The sequence below is a fragment of the Sycon ciliatum genome, chromosome 5 (assembly GCF_964019385.1).
Source record: "Sycon ciliatum chromosome 5, ocSycCili1.1, whole genome shotgun sequence".
Taxonomy (NCBI): Eukaryota; Metazoa; Porifera; class Calcarea; order Leucosolenida; family Sycettidae; genus Sycon; species Sycon ciliatum.
In genome coordinates this window covers 12,602,922-12,617,921 of record NC_088647.1, presented here as the reverse complement: position 1 = coordinate 12,617,921, position 15,000 = coordinate 12,602,922, and the positions used below count along the sequence as shown (strand labels likewise).

The following is a 15,000-nucleotide window of genomic DNA, read 5'->3' as shown; positions in this document are numbered from 1 at the left end:
TGGAAGTGCGCGAGTTCGATTGGGATTCAAGTAGGAAGGGAGCGTCTCAGCTTCCTCGGACCAAGACCATTCGACTCAGCACCCCGAAGACTACAACTGGTGAAAATTTGATTTTAGGGTATACTTCCCCTTTAATTGAACCTATACTGAGGCCAAGAATCCCATGGCTTCCTCCCCCCCCCCATTCACACAGTATAAACTGTTGCATACCTTCCTAAAGTTGTTGTTGTCAAGTTCAAGAATTTTAGACTTGGCATCGACATCCAGCACACACGGGAAGCTCATGAAGCAGATTGGAAATGAGTCGTGCTGTACATACACATCCATGCATAGGTGATGGCAAAACAGCAACAGCACCAGCAATACACACATACACACACACACACACACACGCACGCATACACACACACACACATATGATGATAGGGGCAACATCAGCCACACCAGCAGCCACACCAGCAGCCACACCAGCAGCCACACCAGCAGCAACACCAGCAGCAACACCAACGGCAGCCGCCGCCTCCACCAGCAGCAAAATGGCATTAACAATAGCAGCAACAAAAACAAAGACAACAATTTAGCTAATTGCTGTATCCTCGCAGCACATCCAACAAACTACAAAGACCACACTGTCAAACTCACATGCATACTTGTACTTATACACAAGGACACTTGTACCAAGAGTATACAACCAAGAGTGTGCAACTCGACGATCCCCCAGCCCACTGCGGAATTTTTTATGACTTCAGTCTTTGGCTGCTGTTTGGCTCACTGATGCCATCATGCGTAGCCAGAGATCAAAGTACAAAGAATTTGTACATCACAGCTACGGTAGTCAAAACAGAACAATGGACGACAAATCGATGTGTCTTGAATCTGATGAACTCTCACCGTATCTACAAAACAAACGTGGGAAAGCATATGCACTTGATCTTATTTTTGCCAAAGAATGACGCAATGAAAAAATTCCGCCTTGGGTGAACCCATCACAGCTCGAGATAGGAGTTGCACACTCTTGGTTATGTACTCTTGCTTGTATTTATACACAAGCATACTCGTACTTATAAGATGTGGCATCACAGTAGGATGTGCCCAGTTTACTAAGAGAGGTGGAATGGCGTGAAGGCAGAGGGTAGTACACAGTCAACCTGACGATTGCACTGAGTATGAAGTTGAGAATTGAAACAAACTAGCCGTAAATTGTTCCACTGATGTACCGTGTACGATGTACATGTAGTATCATAAAAGACATCTTCACAAACAACAAAACCAGGGGACACGCCTCAAATTAATACACAACGCTACTGAAATATTCCAAGTCCAACAACACTGAAGAACCAGCAGTGACAATATAATTACAGTCAAACCTCTTGAGGACGAACACTGATAACGCGAACATTGCCGCCATCACTCACCTTGCTTTCCCAATCAACGTAATGATTCTCAAGATGCACTCTCTTCGTCAGCTCGCCAATGTAGAACGCTTCAACGGGCAGACTTTCAAACCAGAGGACATTGACCTGGTTGTCACAAGGACAACAAGGACAACGACAGCAGCAGTAGTAGCAGCAGCAGAAACAGCAATTTCACCATGAATAAGCCATAACACTGTGTGGTTAACGAATGAAACTTAGAGGCCGTCCGTAAATACATGTATTTACTTAGAGACGTCTAAGAGGTGTTTCTTTCTTGACCCACCCATCCCCAGAAACGCCCCCCGAAAATGCAGATAATACCACTCACAAATAACCACTATACTATGCACACATACAGTACAGACGACTCCACTTATAACAAACTCGCATATCGAATTTCGTGATATAGCGAACCCTTGTCCATGTCCCTGTTTGAACCCATACAAAATTGACCCTATAGCGAACAGTCTCCCTGTCTCCCTGGCCACTCTGCCTTGACCCGTGCAGTGCAGTGTAGACTGTGTGCGTCTCAACGCCTACCTGTACTACCTGTACTACCTGTACTACCTGTACTAACTGCAGCAGTGCTACATCATGTACATGTACAATGTACACGTGTGGTATGGTATGCATGCACTCCGTATGTATTTTTTAGAAACACCTTGCAGGCGAACCCACCCACCAGAAACGCCTGCTAGACATCTCTAAATTAATACATGTAATTACGGACGGCCCCACAAACAAAATAAAATAAAGATGCCAGAGAAAGAGAATTGTATTTCAAAAATCTCCGTCCCCATATCGTGTTTGGCCTAGTTCCGTAACTCTTGACAGCTGATACGTTCTACATCACATTTTCCATGAGCGACACTGACTCATGCTGCTATTTGGTGTTCAGGAGGTGTTTGTCGCACTGGAAACAGAGCGTCTTTGTAAGTTTGTATCCCTGGTGATGGTTTGGCCTGGAGAGCACTATATAAGTGGTGCTCTTCAGTAGGGGTGAAAGTTGACACTGAAATCCCGAGTTTGAGTACTCTGATTTTCTCCGATCGAATATTCGAATATTCTTCATCTCCTAAAAATTGCACACCAAGGGCCATTAAATCACGTGATAAAACCTTGGTTGAACCGATCGGCAGTCATTTTTCTCAGGTATACTGGTTGGTGGGTCATTTGAGCTCTCTCTCTACTCGTGGACAAAGGCTCGACAGTCTGCACATCAATATCTACTGACTGCTGCTCTGAAACTGTAGATTTCTGTGGTAAATGCATGTAGCATGTATGAACGAGCACTCTGATTTATTCCGAGTACGATTATTTTTGAAAAAAATCCGAGCGAGTACTCGAATATTCGGTATAATTGTTTCACCCCTACTCTTCAGACACAATCTTCCTCAGCCTGCTCAAGCACAACTGATGTGGGGTTAATTCCCCGAGACAATGTGTATTGAGCAGGAAGTGGTGCTTTTTTTCTTGCAGGTTTGCTGAGTGGAGTTTCGATGCACTTCTTGTGTGCTCTGGGCGGCAGTCATGAGCCAGTCAAGTGTCAAGTCAGTCGGCGGAAAGCGCGATCTCTGATGTGGGGAGCAAACATTTTTCCTAGAACATTCTTCATAGTTATAATCCAAAATAGCTGGCAATCACTGCCTGGTCTGAGCCTTTCTGTAACTCTCTTTCGCGTTGCGAGACGCGTCTCTCACAAAATGCAATGCACGGTGCATGGCACATTGCAACGAAATCCTGCAGGGTCCACACAGTTCAAAACTGTACGCCAGCCGGAGCTCTAAGTCATGTGGGTATACCGTGTAGAAAGTGATGCACGTCATCCGTCATGCATCGTAGAAGTTGATCTTGGCTAAACATAGTGCGATGAGGCCTGCAATGGAACTGTGACAACCAGCGATGCAAAGTTTTGACGAAAACTCTCAATCGAATCGTTCCTGCTCATCGCGACGCAGAAGTGATATGTGCACAGCACTAATGGGACTCATGTACCAGACATGAGAGGGGCGTCGGTGCGTATGTACTTCTAAAACAGCAAGGTAGTAATCAGAGGTAGATGTACTGACCTGGTACAAGAAGTCCATGAGAATCAGGACTGACTTCAGCAGGTGAAATTGAATCTGCACATGGTCCACACGCACATACAAGCACACACACACACACACATATACATAATAAAAGGAACAGAACGAACCAAGTGATTCGTTTGTTGCAAGTTTCACAGTGCTTGCCAGCCAACAATATTCTAAAAAGTAAAGTTTGAACATCCGCGTCACACCGCCAATTCCGCTTAGGAACACAGCCAGCTTTTTGTAGGGAGTTTTGCTTGTGCCAGGCCATCACCATGTTTTGCTTGTGCCAGGCCATCACCATGTTTTGCTTGTGCCAGGCCATCACCATGTTTTGCTTGTGCCAGGCCATCACCATGTTTTGCTTGTGCCAGGCCATCACCATGTTTTGCTTGTGCCAGGCCATCACCATGTTTTGCTTGTGCCAGGCCATCACCATGCCTGACTATACCAATGTGGTAAATGCAGGGCTTAGCGGCAAGGGTGCACGCTACACAACAGTAACTGGAGACTAAATGACAACTGACACATACCATTGAGGGCAAAAGATGCCTGGCAAGCTAGCCGACTTGGATGTGAACTAAGCAGTGACAAGTACTGCAGGTACCACAGCAGCTAGGATGTTGTGGTAGCTATTACACAATCATCAAATACACATCATACATTAATGACATTCACTCTGTTTAATATGTACGTTAAGTACCGTTGATCCGCGCTCTCTCTAATTTCCGTCCACAGGGGGATCAACGGTACTTTACGATACTCGTATCAGCATGGGATGATGCGTGTCAGGCCAGCAGGTGCTGCTGACTGCGCAGGGAACACAGTACATGATTTCTCACTTCATTGAAAAGCAGCTTGACTCAAAGCAGAAGACACTTGAAAAGAATTGAGCGCGTTCATTAAATCAACCCAATTAAACCTACCACTTGGCTGAAGGCAAGTGCCAAAGCCTCACGAGCACATCTCCGACACAACTGCACAATCACACAATCACACAATCATACAATCACACAACCACATACCAGTAATCAAATACTGCACAATCACACAACCACATACCAGTAATCAAATAAAAGTGCAACATCTCACAAACGACGGAAAGCTTTCTTCAGTTGGTGGTAGTGCCATCCCTATTTTACTAAATGAAAGACATGCTGAAGTGTCATGTTACGAAGGCTTTATTGAGATGTCACGAACAAATTCAGCTGATTCTGTTTATTGCCATTCTTAAACTTGTGTCACCTCGCCGTCTGTTCAGACATGAGAGTGGAGATACATTACATACGGATATACTCAATCTCTGGACAGCTAGTGGTTTCGAACTTTCTCATCAGCGGAGCTTACAACTTTTTGTAGAGTGACTCGTCAAACTGGTCGCACTGAAGTAGAGTGAACAACAAGCATTTACTTGAAGTATTAACATACAGTTTGGCCAAAGTCACTCTGAGCTCCGCTGATGAGACCTAACAAGGTCGAAACAGCTATCTGTTCGGAGATTGAGTACATACGGATAATTATATGTAAATATCTGGCAGGTTAGCAGTGCTGGCAGTGCAGCATTGACTACAGACCATTCATTGGAAACTGGCACCCTAACTTTTTGGTGTCTCTCTCACATAGTTGTAGATATCGTGAAACAACAGTACATCCTGCTTTGTGTGACCCGTGCACTCCTTGCCACATTTGAGGCCAGAAAAGTCCAAGAACAGGGAAAAAGAAATTCACCCAGGTTTTACAAAATTAGGACAGGTATGCCATGGCAAACTGTATGGAGAAACAGATCCAAAACCCAGATTTTTGAGATTTAAAGTGGGTTTTTGATCCTCAATTCGGCCCAAATCCGACTTTCAAAAGCCAGCGGGACAGTTTCCGATGAATGGACTGTAAGGCATAGCACAATAATTACTATTAATTACAGGTAACAACAACCCATGTGTAGGTCTTGATAGGACAGATGTTTCTCACAGAGACATTCAGCTGCTCAGCAGTCGACATGACAGGGACAAGAAAAAAAGATTGCAGAGCATAGCTATCTGATTCATCTAGAAGGAACAACACGCTGATAGGAAGGAATAATGTATGCTTGAGTTTGTGAAACGATAGGGTACACACGCCAGTCAGCTGGGATGACATTCTGCACTAGTCACTGGCTAAACCATAAAGAGCAGCGGTGAAGTGCACCTACCTCGACTGCCTTTCTAAAGTGGTCCAGGTCAGCATTGAACCATGATGCTAAAGAAAACACAAACAGTGTACAGTGTACAGTAGATACTAGTAGTAGGTCATTGTCCAGTCAAGAAAGCACTAAAATGGGACCAAACCTATATTATGCACTTGAAAGCAGGTTAAGCGATATATTGCCCGTGCTTGTGTATGTGAAAGTGCACGCACATGTGTATGCGTGTATGTGTGTGTGTGTTCAGCCCGTGTGTGTGTGTGTGTGTGTGTGTGTGTGTGTGTGTGTGTGTGCGTGTGCGTGTGTGTGTGTGTTTTTCCTCTCTCATGAACAGACTAATCTCAACATTCATATCGTGCAGGACAAGTTGTCAGATACGGGAAAACCCCTAAAGGCCAGGCATGTCTGTCCTTCACGGGGAAGTGACTTTACCACACGGTTATCATTCAGCGGAAAACGTGTAACACTGTGAACATGTCTGTAACACGTGAACTGTCCCCACTATGACAGGCTCTACAGCAAGCACCTACCCATTGCCTGGCGTTGAATCAGATTCGTCCGTGAGAAACAATGGCAGAACTTCAAGAAGAACTCCTCGATAAAGTTCGGCGTGAAGACGTCCTCATCATAAATAGGCAACGCCAGGAGAAACATGAAGAAGCGGCATGATTCTACGGTGGGCGGATGCCACTGAACAAGCCTCAGTGGTAGGAAAGTCTGAATGTATAGCGGCATCTGCAAGTAACGAGTAAGATTATTCGTACAAGCACATACAGACAAACACAACGCACAGCTGTATATTCAGTTGCACAGCGGTGCCCCTTACGTTTTGATCTTTGAAGCCTATTTCACACGCATGCGCGCGCGCACACACACACACACACACACACACACACACACACACACACACACACACACACACACACATGTGCGCATGCAAGTGCATTGCATGGGAGAAGCAAAGAGTCCTGGCATATAGGAAGACAATGTACGAGGTGACTGGAACGTGAAATAAATGTTGCGGGGTTCGCTCCAAAGCTACCTGCTCCAGTCCCGGGGGGGGGGGGGGGGGGGGGGGGGGAGGGAGGGAGGAGGCAACAGTGCAGCTGCAGTCCTGCCATTTCCAGATTCTAAGCAGACTAGACACTCCTGTTTGAAATCATCGATGCGCCGTGAGGGTCTGCTATTTCATCAAGTACATACTACAGTACTGATCAATGAAATCCAGTCAGTCGTGTCACTCAAGTACACGCCGGGCATTGCGTAGCCCTAGACCTGCAAACACTGGGTTGTGAAATGGTGCAAGGCGCACACTTGAGTGACGTGACTGGATTTCATTGAGCAGCACTGTAGTTTGGTACTTTTTGTTAATGCTGGTAGATCTAGAAGTTGTCTTATTCACAAGTGTGTATCAAAGGAACTCAGTTTCTTCCAGCAGCAACAGGAGATCTGCAAGCTAATTCGCTCCTCCATCCGACAGGCCATTTCCGGGGACGTCTCTGGTGAGCCGGATGCTGAGGCCGCCAGTGCTCAAGATTTGAACTCTGCAGGTAGGCTTGACTTTGCCGTACCTGTACATGCACATTCACCGCACGCTCGCACAGCCCGTGTAAGTTCCCCTTGTGTTGCACATGTGGGCGAGAGAGTGGTGGAGAAAGTGCTGCGAGGGGAGTACGTAGATTTAGCACTCCTCCTGCGCCCCTCAGCAGAGCCCGCTGAACCCTCAGCCACACATTTCAGGCTTGAAGACGACTCGGATGGGACAGTAGTGCTGGCCCAAGCTGGGCAGGAAAAGCGTAAAATCGAGTTGATAGTAGCCTGGGCCGAAGCGTGGACAGTGTTGTCCATCATTGACATCATGCAACGCATGGACTGCCTCAACAAACTGCTGATATACCAGCATCACATCCTGGAGGCCAGCACCAAATTTCACTCTCAAGCGGTACTCAAGTACGACGTTCGCGTTCGACGCGCTGTGGCTACTGATGTGTCGCGCCAACTAGACATCGTCCAGCCGGACCTTCACACTGTCTGTCTCACGGGCCAGGCCGTGACCACTTGCACCAAGTGCAAGAAATCAGGTCACCATGCTTCCGCTTGCACGGCAAAAGGGCTGCCCGCCAGGCTTGCCAGTGGGCATACACGTTTCCCAGTCTGTAAGAAGTTTAACGCAGGGCACAGTAACGTCTCTTCCTGCCGCTTTCGACATGAATGTCTGACCAGCGCTGGGTCCCAACAAGAAAACCACCGCATCATCATCATCCTGAATGACCGCCGCAGTCACCAGCGAGCACCCTGAGCACTGTTCTCTGCCACTGTCTTCTCACACAATCTTTTATTTTTATTATTCGTCAAGGAGCTCATCTCTGCAAGAGAAGAGCTAGCTCACTCTCAAACATCCGCCATTGTTGTCTGATTGACTTGCCCAAAGGCACCTCCTGAGAAAAATTCTTTGGAGTTGTCCGAAAAAAATCCGTTGAAATCCGTTGATCAGCCGCTACTGATCAAGGCCCGTGACCTGATTGAGAACTCAGTAGCCCCAAGTTCTGCCCGCACATACCTGCCAAGGACAAGGGCATATCTGAAAGCCATGTGCACAACTGGGATGCCAGCCAAGTACGCCATCGGTAGATGACCTGCTGGCATTCATCGCCCACTGCGTATCCTGTCGCAAATCTAGCGGAACCATCAGAGTCTATTTATCAGCTGTGAGGTATTACCTCTTCTGCCATGGTGGGCCGTCACATATAACTCGGCACGATAGAGTTACAGCAGCCCCGAAGGGAGCAGAGTGTCAGCAAGGGCAACACCGCCAGCAAGCAGCACCGACACAATATCAGCGCCGGGCTATCACCCAATCAGACTTGCAACAGCTCTTGACCGTGATCCAGCGCTCCCGCAACTGCGAATCGGACAAGTGCATGCTCTGGGCCGCCATCATGACAGCCTTTACCGGACTGCTCAGGGTTGATGAGTATACTGCCACCTCTCCCCACTCTGCTTCAAATGACCGCACCCTGACCCTGGGTCAAGTCTCACTCACTGGGACTAGTTGCAGCATCATCGACACACACACGCACGCACGCACACACGCACGCACGCACACACACACACACACACACACACACACACACACAAATACAACATACCAGCAGGGTGAGTAGCTGCGTATCATGGTCATTGATGAACTCGACAGTATCCAGCATGTCAACATAGTCCAGCACCTTCTCACTGCCAGGTGAACTACATCAACACCAGCAACACCAGCAACACACACATAGCAACAAGGAACACAAGCAAGAGAATGAACACCATCCACACGTTGTGCCAATCAAACTCTAAACAGTGGACATAGCCAGTAACGTCGAAAGAGATCAGCCTGGCATGACAAGAAATGAATGACCAAACCACAGCAAACGGCCAATGCTATGATATACTAATAGAGTGGTAGAGCTACTACTACCGTAAAGTACCGCCAGAGCGCCCCGTCTCGCGAGAGCGCCCCACCTTGATTTTACAGCCAGAGACAGGAAAATCGTATGGCAGAGTGCAACGAAGTTTGTACGATGTGAGAATCTTAGTGTACTAAGGTCAAGCTTGGCAGGGTTTTGTGTGGAGTTTGTGTCCGCTCGAAGGTACGGATTGACTGCAAAACGTGTCCGCTCGAAGGTACGGATTGACTGCAAAACGAGCAATATGTGTACAAGGTTCATGTCGTATGACCTACAGACAGCAGACCACCTCCACAATACGACCACGAAAGGATGAGATGGTGGGGCGCTCTGGCGGTACTTTACGGTAGTAGTACTGATGTTAACAGCTTGAGTGAATCCCAACAACAGGGTTATGCATGGAACATGGCCGCACGACTACCGTAAAATCCCGCCAGAGCGCCCCGTCTCTCCCATCCGCCCCTCCCTGACTTCTTGTCAAGGAAGTGATTGATTGTATCCTCGTATGACTCTGTGATGCCGTTCTGCACTGCAGACGCGTGCTCAACCCCGTTGGAAATGTACGCAACAGTGCCCACCCTCTTGACCAAGGGATCGCACAAACCCAGAGTTTTGACGGGTCTGTACGACTCCTGGCTCTTGACCTTTGGTCGGTGTACGAGATGCATGAACAGTTTTCGTAGGGTGAGTACTTTTTTCATGTAGTTCTGAATGCGGCAAGTAGGACTCGCCCATCCGCCCCTCCCCACCTGAATCTACTCGAAGCGTCGAGGAGGTAGGGGCGCTCCGGTGGGATTTTACGGTACTAGTACACTGTGAACAACTGACCTTCCAAAGCACATTGCCATGGTGGCCGGAGTGGAAAAGATGTGCTCAAACAACCTGCGATAGACAACAGCATAAGAAACACACACACACACGCACACACACACACACACACACACACACACACACGCATACACGCACACACACACACACACACACACACACACACACACACACACACACACACACACACGTACACGCCCACACATACACACACACACATATCATAATCACATCACTATTAGCATTAGTGCCAACAGACAGCGATACACCATCAGCCAACGAACCTAGTGCAGGTCAGGCAGACTCAGATACAGGTATTGACAAACACACACCACAAGGCAACAAGTTCAATCCAGAGTACATGCTCCCCAAGAGCGTACAACTCCTGAATACAGTGCTGTGCCACAGAATTTCAAGTTGACGTCATTTATATCATACGATGCAATGCTCCTCGCACGGGTGATTTACGACGTTCGTACAGGGTTTAAATGCATCACACATGTTTCCTTGACCTCATTGAGTTTGTAAAGGATCAAATGGGGATCTGTCCACCACAGGTGCAGGATACGTATGACACATGTAATATGTGTACAGTGCGCATTGCATCACAAAAATGACATCAACCTGAAATTCTGCCGGGGCAGCACCCATAGTCGAGTTGCACACCCTCGGGGGGGGGGGGGTATGTAGTACTATGTACTCTTGGTTCAATAGATACAAGTACAGGAGTTCAGCGAATGTATGAATGACAAAACAATGGAGTAAACATATACTACTGTACTGGAGTAAGAGCAAGAGTAACAAGTCAGCTCACTTGCGAATGACAGGGTTGAGGCGTTCAGTACTTGTGTCATCCGGGTAGTACTCAACGAGCCGTCGCAGAAGCTTCCCAGAAAGGAAAATCGGACGAGTGCAGCCGAGTTCACTGTTGATGGCAAGTCGGTCCTGGTGCATGATCACCCTGAAGTCAAGCGGTGGAGAGTCGGTATTGACGACAGCGAAACTCTGATCGCCTCCAGCAGCAATAAGGCTGATCATGGCTCTTGGAGGAGTCGATGATCCTGGTGCTTGTGCACCCACTGAAAACAACAACAACAACAACAAGCTATCGTGAGAATAAAGATTTGAAACAACAACAACAACAACAACAACAACAACAACAACAACAACAACAACAACAACAACAACAACAACAACAACAACAACAACAACAACAACAACAACAACAGCAACAACAGCAACAGCAGCAGCAGCAGCAGCAGTAGCAACAACAACAGACAGCAGTGCGGTCAAGGCAAACAAAACAAATAAACTGGTTCGCGTGAGACTCAGTTGGACTGAGTTTCCCCGCATTCGTAGGTATGCCACCACCCTCAATGATCAAGGGGCAGACGCAAGACAAACAAAAGAAAAAGGAAAAAGGAAAAAAGAATCTGCTGAGCACAAGCTATCTAGTTTGAGAATGGAATCAGTCCAAGAAGCTGGTATGGTTCAGACTTACAGGACAGCGCATGCTTAGGGCGGCTCATGCTCTATCCGCAAACTTGTGTTATCACCACTTTACTGTCCTCAGACCAGGGGAGGATCCGTGGGGGGGGGGGTCCGCGGAACCCCCTAAATTTCGCAAATACGCTACTGGAAACTACATGCATATACATGGTATGGATCAGCTATTCAGATTTGGCTAAACTGGAAGCCCCTGTTGAGATCTCTGGATCTGCCCCTGTCTGACCAAGGACACAACACAGAACAAGAGCGAAAACAGTAACCATGACAACCCATGCACAAATGGCTGTAGTGGCCATTCACTGTTGATGAAGAAGATGAAAGATGTACAACATACTGTCTGCGTCAGTTGAGTATGCTCGCCAGTCCTGTCCAGCCACTAGAGTGGGCAGATTCTGTGTAGCATAGTCACCAGTGCCCAGCTGACCACAGCCGTTCTGGCCGAAAGCGTAGAGCTTGCCAGTCACCGCAACCAGTGCTAGCGTGTGACGCCTGAGCAGCACACAGCACGTTAAATACAACACACACACACTTTTATGTGATAAAAGACCACAGTCAGTCAGTCAGTTATCCAGCTGAAATGTCTATAAAACTGTACAAAAACAGCTAGTTTGGCTGGCGATAACCTGAATAAATGCACTTCTGGTCTTTGGGACAAACAACCTATGCATACGGACAAAGTACCCTCCACAGAGGCAGAATATGATGGAAGAAATAGTACAAAGTTCCCCATTCCATAGCTACAGTCAAACCTCTTTAGGATGAACACTGATGAGGCGAACTTTCCATTAGTACGAACTAGGGCCAATCCTATGGTTGGCCAGGCATCAAATCAAGTCAAAATCATTTGTTTACGACGAACTCACGTACGGCGAACTTTCGTGAAGACAAACTACTTTCAAGCGTGATTTGAACAAAATCAGCTCGTAGTAACTTTCGGTCCACGTGCGTGGGCTAGCTGTAGTTTATTCCTGTTCTTTTTCGATAGCCGAGGCCTCTTGTACGGGCAAAACGAACTGACAGCATGTCACAAGGCGGTGTACATGCTGTAATGAATTCATTGCACATTGCACTTACCTGTTGCTGGCTATGCTATGATTCAATAAATGCTTGTCATGTGCCACAGCAAAGTTTGTCCTAAAGAGGTTTGACTGTATGTATACAGGTAGTTAACACTGTGACACAGTGCCTGTCTCAGGGAGTATCCCCAACCGTATTGATCTGCTAGCCTGCATAGTTTTGAACGGCAATGCGCACCAACTCACTGGTCGGTAATGTACTGGAGGCGCACATCAACACAGGTTCATTCCTGTACAGGCCGATGGGTGGGCTCGGCTCATTTACACACACACACACACACACACACACACACACACACACACACACACACACACACACACACACACACACACGCATGCACACACACATGCACACACACGCACACACACGTGTGTGCGCACACACACACACACACACACACACACGCGCGCGCACGCACGCACACACACACACACACGTACACACACACACACACACGCACGCACGCACGCACACACACACACACACACGTACACACACACACACACATGTACACGTACACACATGGCAAGTACAAGTACAGTGCTGGCAACTGAAATCCGACCCCCTTGGCCAAGGGGTCGGATTTCAGTTGCCAGCACTGTATCATCTAACCTGCCACATGCGACCTGAGTTACTTCACTGCCAGACAACTCAAACACCTGGACAGCGATCATATGTACAAGAGACATACACACGCACATGCACATGCACACACACACACACACACAGACACACACACACACACACACACACACACACACACACACACACATGCACTCACACACGCACACAAGCACACACACAACATTGGAATTAGTTCCACACTGTACTAGTAGTAGTATCTGGACTCTGCATGCCCAGTGCAGTAGCAACACCCACTGGTAAAATAGTGCTATGTGTCAAATATGGAAGAAATACTTGATTTCAAGGCATGTCATGAACCAGTCACGTATGCCCATGACTAACATAAGACTAACACGCACACACTACCTAAGCAGTGGAGCTTGGGTAGGTGCACACACTGGATAACATGTAAACTTTTAGAAGACGACTCGTAGCGCAGTTCTTGAGCCAGGGATGGAACTATGTGTACTTAAAAGTATAAACCCTGGCTTACCAATTTTGGTGTATTCTCATGACGTGAATCGCCATGACCAAGCTGACCATAGCTGCCTGAACCAAATGTGAGCAAGCCACCAGTCTGTTTGTACAGAGACATGTACCAACACACATACCAACACACACACACACACGCACGCACACACACACACATGCACACGCATATACACATGCACACATATATACACATGAACGTGTACACACACGCACGCACGCGTGCACGCACACACGTGCACACACACATGTGCACACACACACACACATTCATTGATATCCCAGCAAATCCTCCAACAACAGGCACATGTTGCATGTTGTAACTGCGTTACTCAGTCAAGACAAGTCTCATTGGACATTCTTTCCCTTTCTGCCATGCCAGGGGCATAAAATTATCTCTTTAGCGACACGTTTCTACTTTCTAGCTTAGGGTGCGTTCTTAAATCCTCTCGGAAAAGTTCGAGAGCTGTTCTTATATCCTCTCCGACTTTTAGGAGGCTCTCCAAAGCTCTCCAAGCTCTCCAATCTTCAGAGGTGGTTGAAACTTGGAGATCCCCGCGGTTTGGGATCAGCGCATGCGAACTACGGCTAAAAGCCACGTGTTCATCATGAGTGTACGCATTTCACTTTTCGCATACGCACAGTGCATACTACATTCGTGGCACTCAAGATCGCGGCCCCTTTTTTGTGCTTCATATTGCTTGACATGTGCAAAATATCTCCGAATTCTTTGAGACCCGTTCTTGAATTATACCAGTTTCTTCGACTTCTCTTTTCTTCTTCTCCGAGAAGCTCGAGAATATAAGAACGCACCCTTAACCTCAACATTCTATTGACCAGAAAGAGGTTTCATGGTGAAAATGAGTGGGTGATACGCAAGAGAGGCAGAGAATGATGTACACAATGCATAAATAATTTTCTGTGGGATCAACTATCCGCCAGGTCGTATTGGAGCAAGCTAGTTTCTTTTGAAGTTCAAACAAAAAGAGTGTGTGCGATAACGAGAGCTAGTAAATCTATGGGAACGGGGTAGGGGTGAAAGTTGGCACTGAGATCCCGAGTACGAGAACTCTGATTTTCTCCGATTGAACATTCGAGTATTCGAGTATTCTTCATCTCCTAAATATTGCACACCAAGGGCCTTAAAATCACATGATACAACCCTGATTGAACCGAGTAGCAGTCATTTTTTCGGGTATATTGGTTGGTGGGTCATTTGCACTCTCTCTACTCGTGAACAAACGTTCACCACACAGTCTGCACATCAATATCTGCCGACTGCTGCTCTGAAACTGCAGATTTCTATGGTAAATGCATGTACCATGTATGAACGAGCACTCTGATTTATTCCGAGT

General features: G+C 47.2%; 1 protein-coding gene across 1 annotated transcript in view; it reads right to left on the bottom strand.

Moving 5' to 3' along the window:
• The window catches only part of LOC135817643 (probable E3 ubiquitin-protein ligase HERC4), a 53,043-nt gene that overhangs the window by 20,020 nt on the left and 18,023 nt on the right, over positions 1-15,000 (bottom strand). Inside the window, exons 8-19 of the mRNA XM_065330867.1 lie at positions 13,650-13,733; positions 13,145-13,191; positions 11,790-11,944; positions 10,761-11,025; positions 9,947-10,000; positions 8,816-8,909; positions 6,197-6,401; positions 5,676-5,722; positions 4,414-4,464; positions 3,485-3,538; positions 1,416-1,520; positions 211-309 (exon numbers count right to left, since the gene is read on the bottom strand). Of these exons, the coding sequence (XP_065186939.1) occupies positions 211-309; positions 1,416-1,520; positions 3,485-3,538; positions 4,414-4,464; positions 5,676-5,722; positions 6,197-6,401; positions 8,816-8,909; positions 9,947-10,000; positions 10,761-11,025; positions 11,790-11,944; positions 13,145-13,191; positions 13,650-13,733 (1,260 nt within the window). The remainder of the gene's footprint in view (positions 1-210; positions 310-1,415; positions 1,521-3,484; positions 3,539-4,413; positions 4,465-5,675; positions 5,723-6,196; positions 6,402-8,815; positions 8,910-9,946; positions 10,001-10,760; positions 11,026-11,789; positions 11,945-13,144; positions 13,192-13,649; positions 13,734-15,000) is intronic.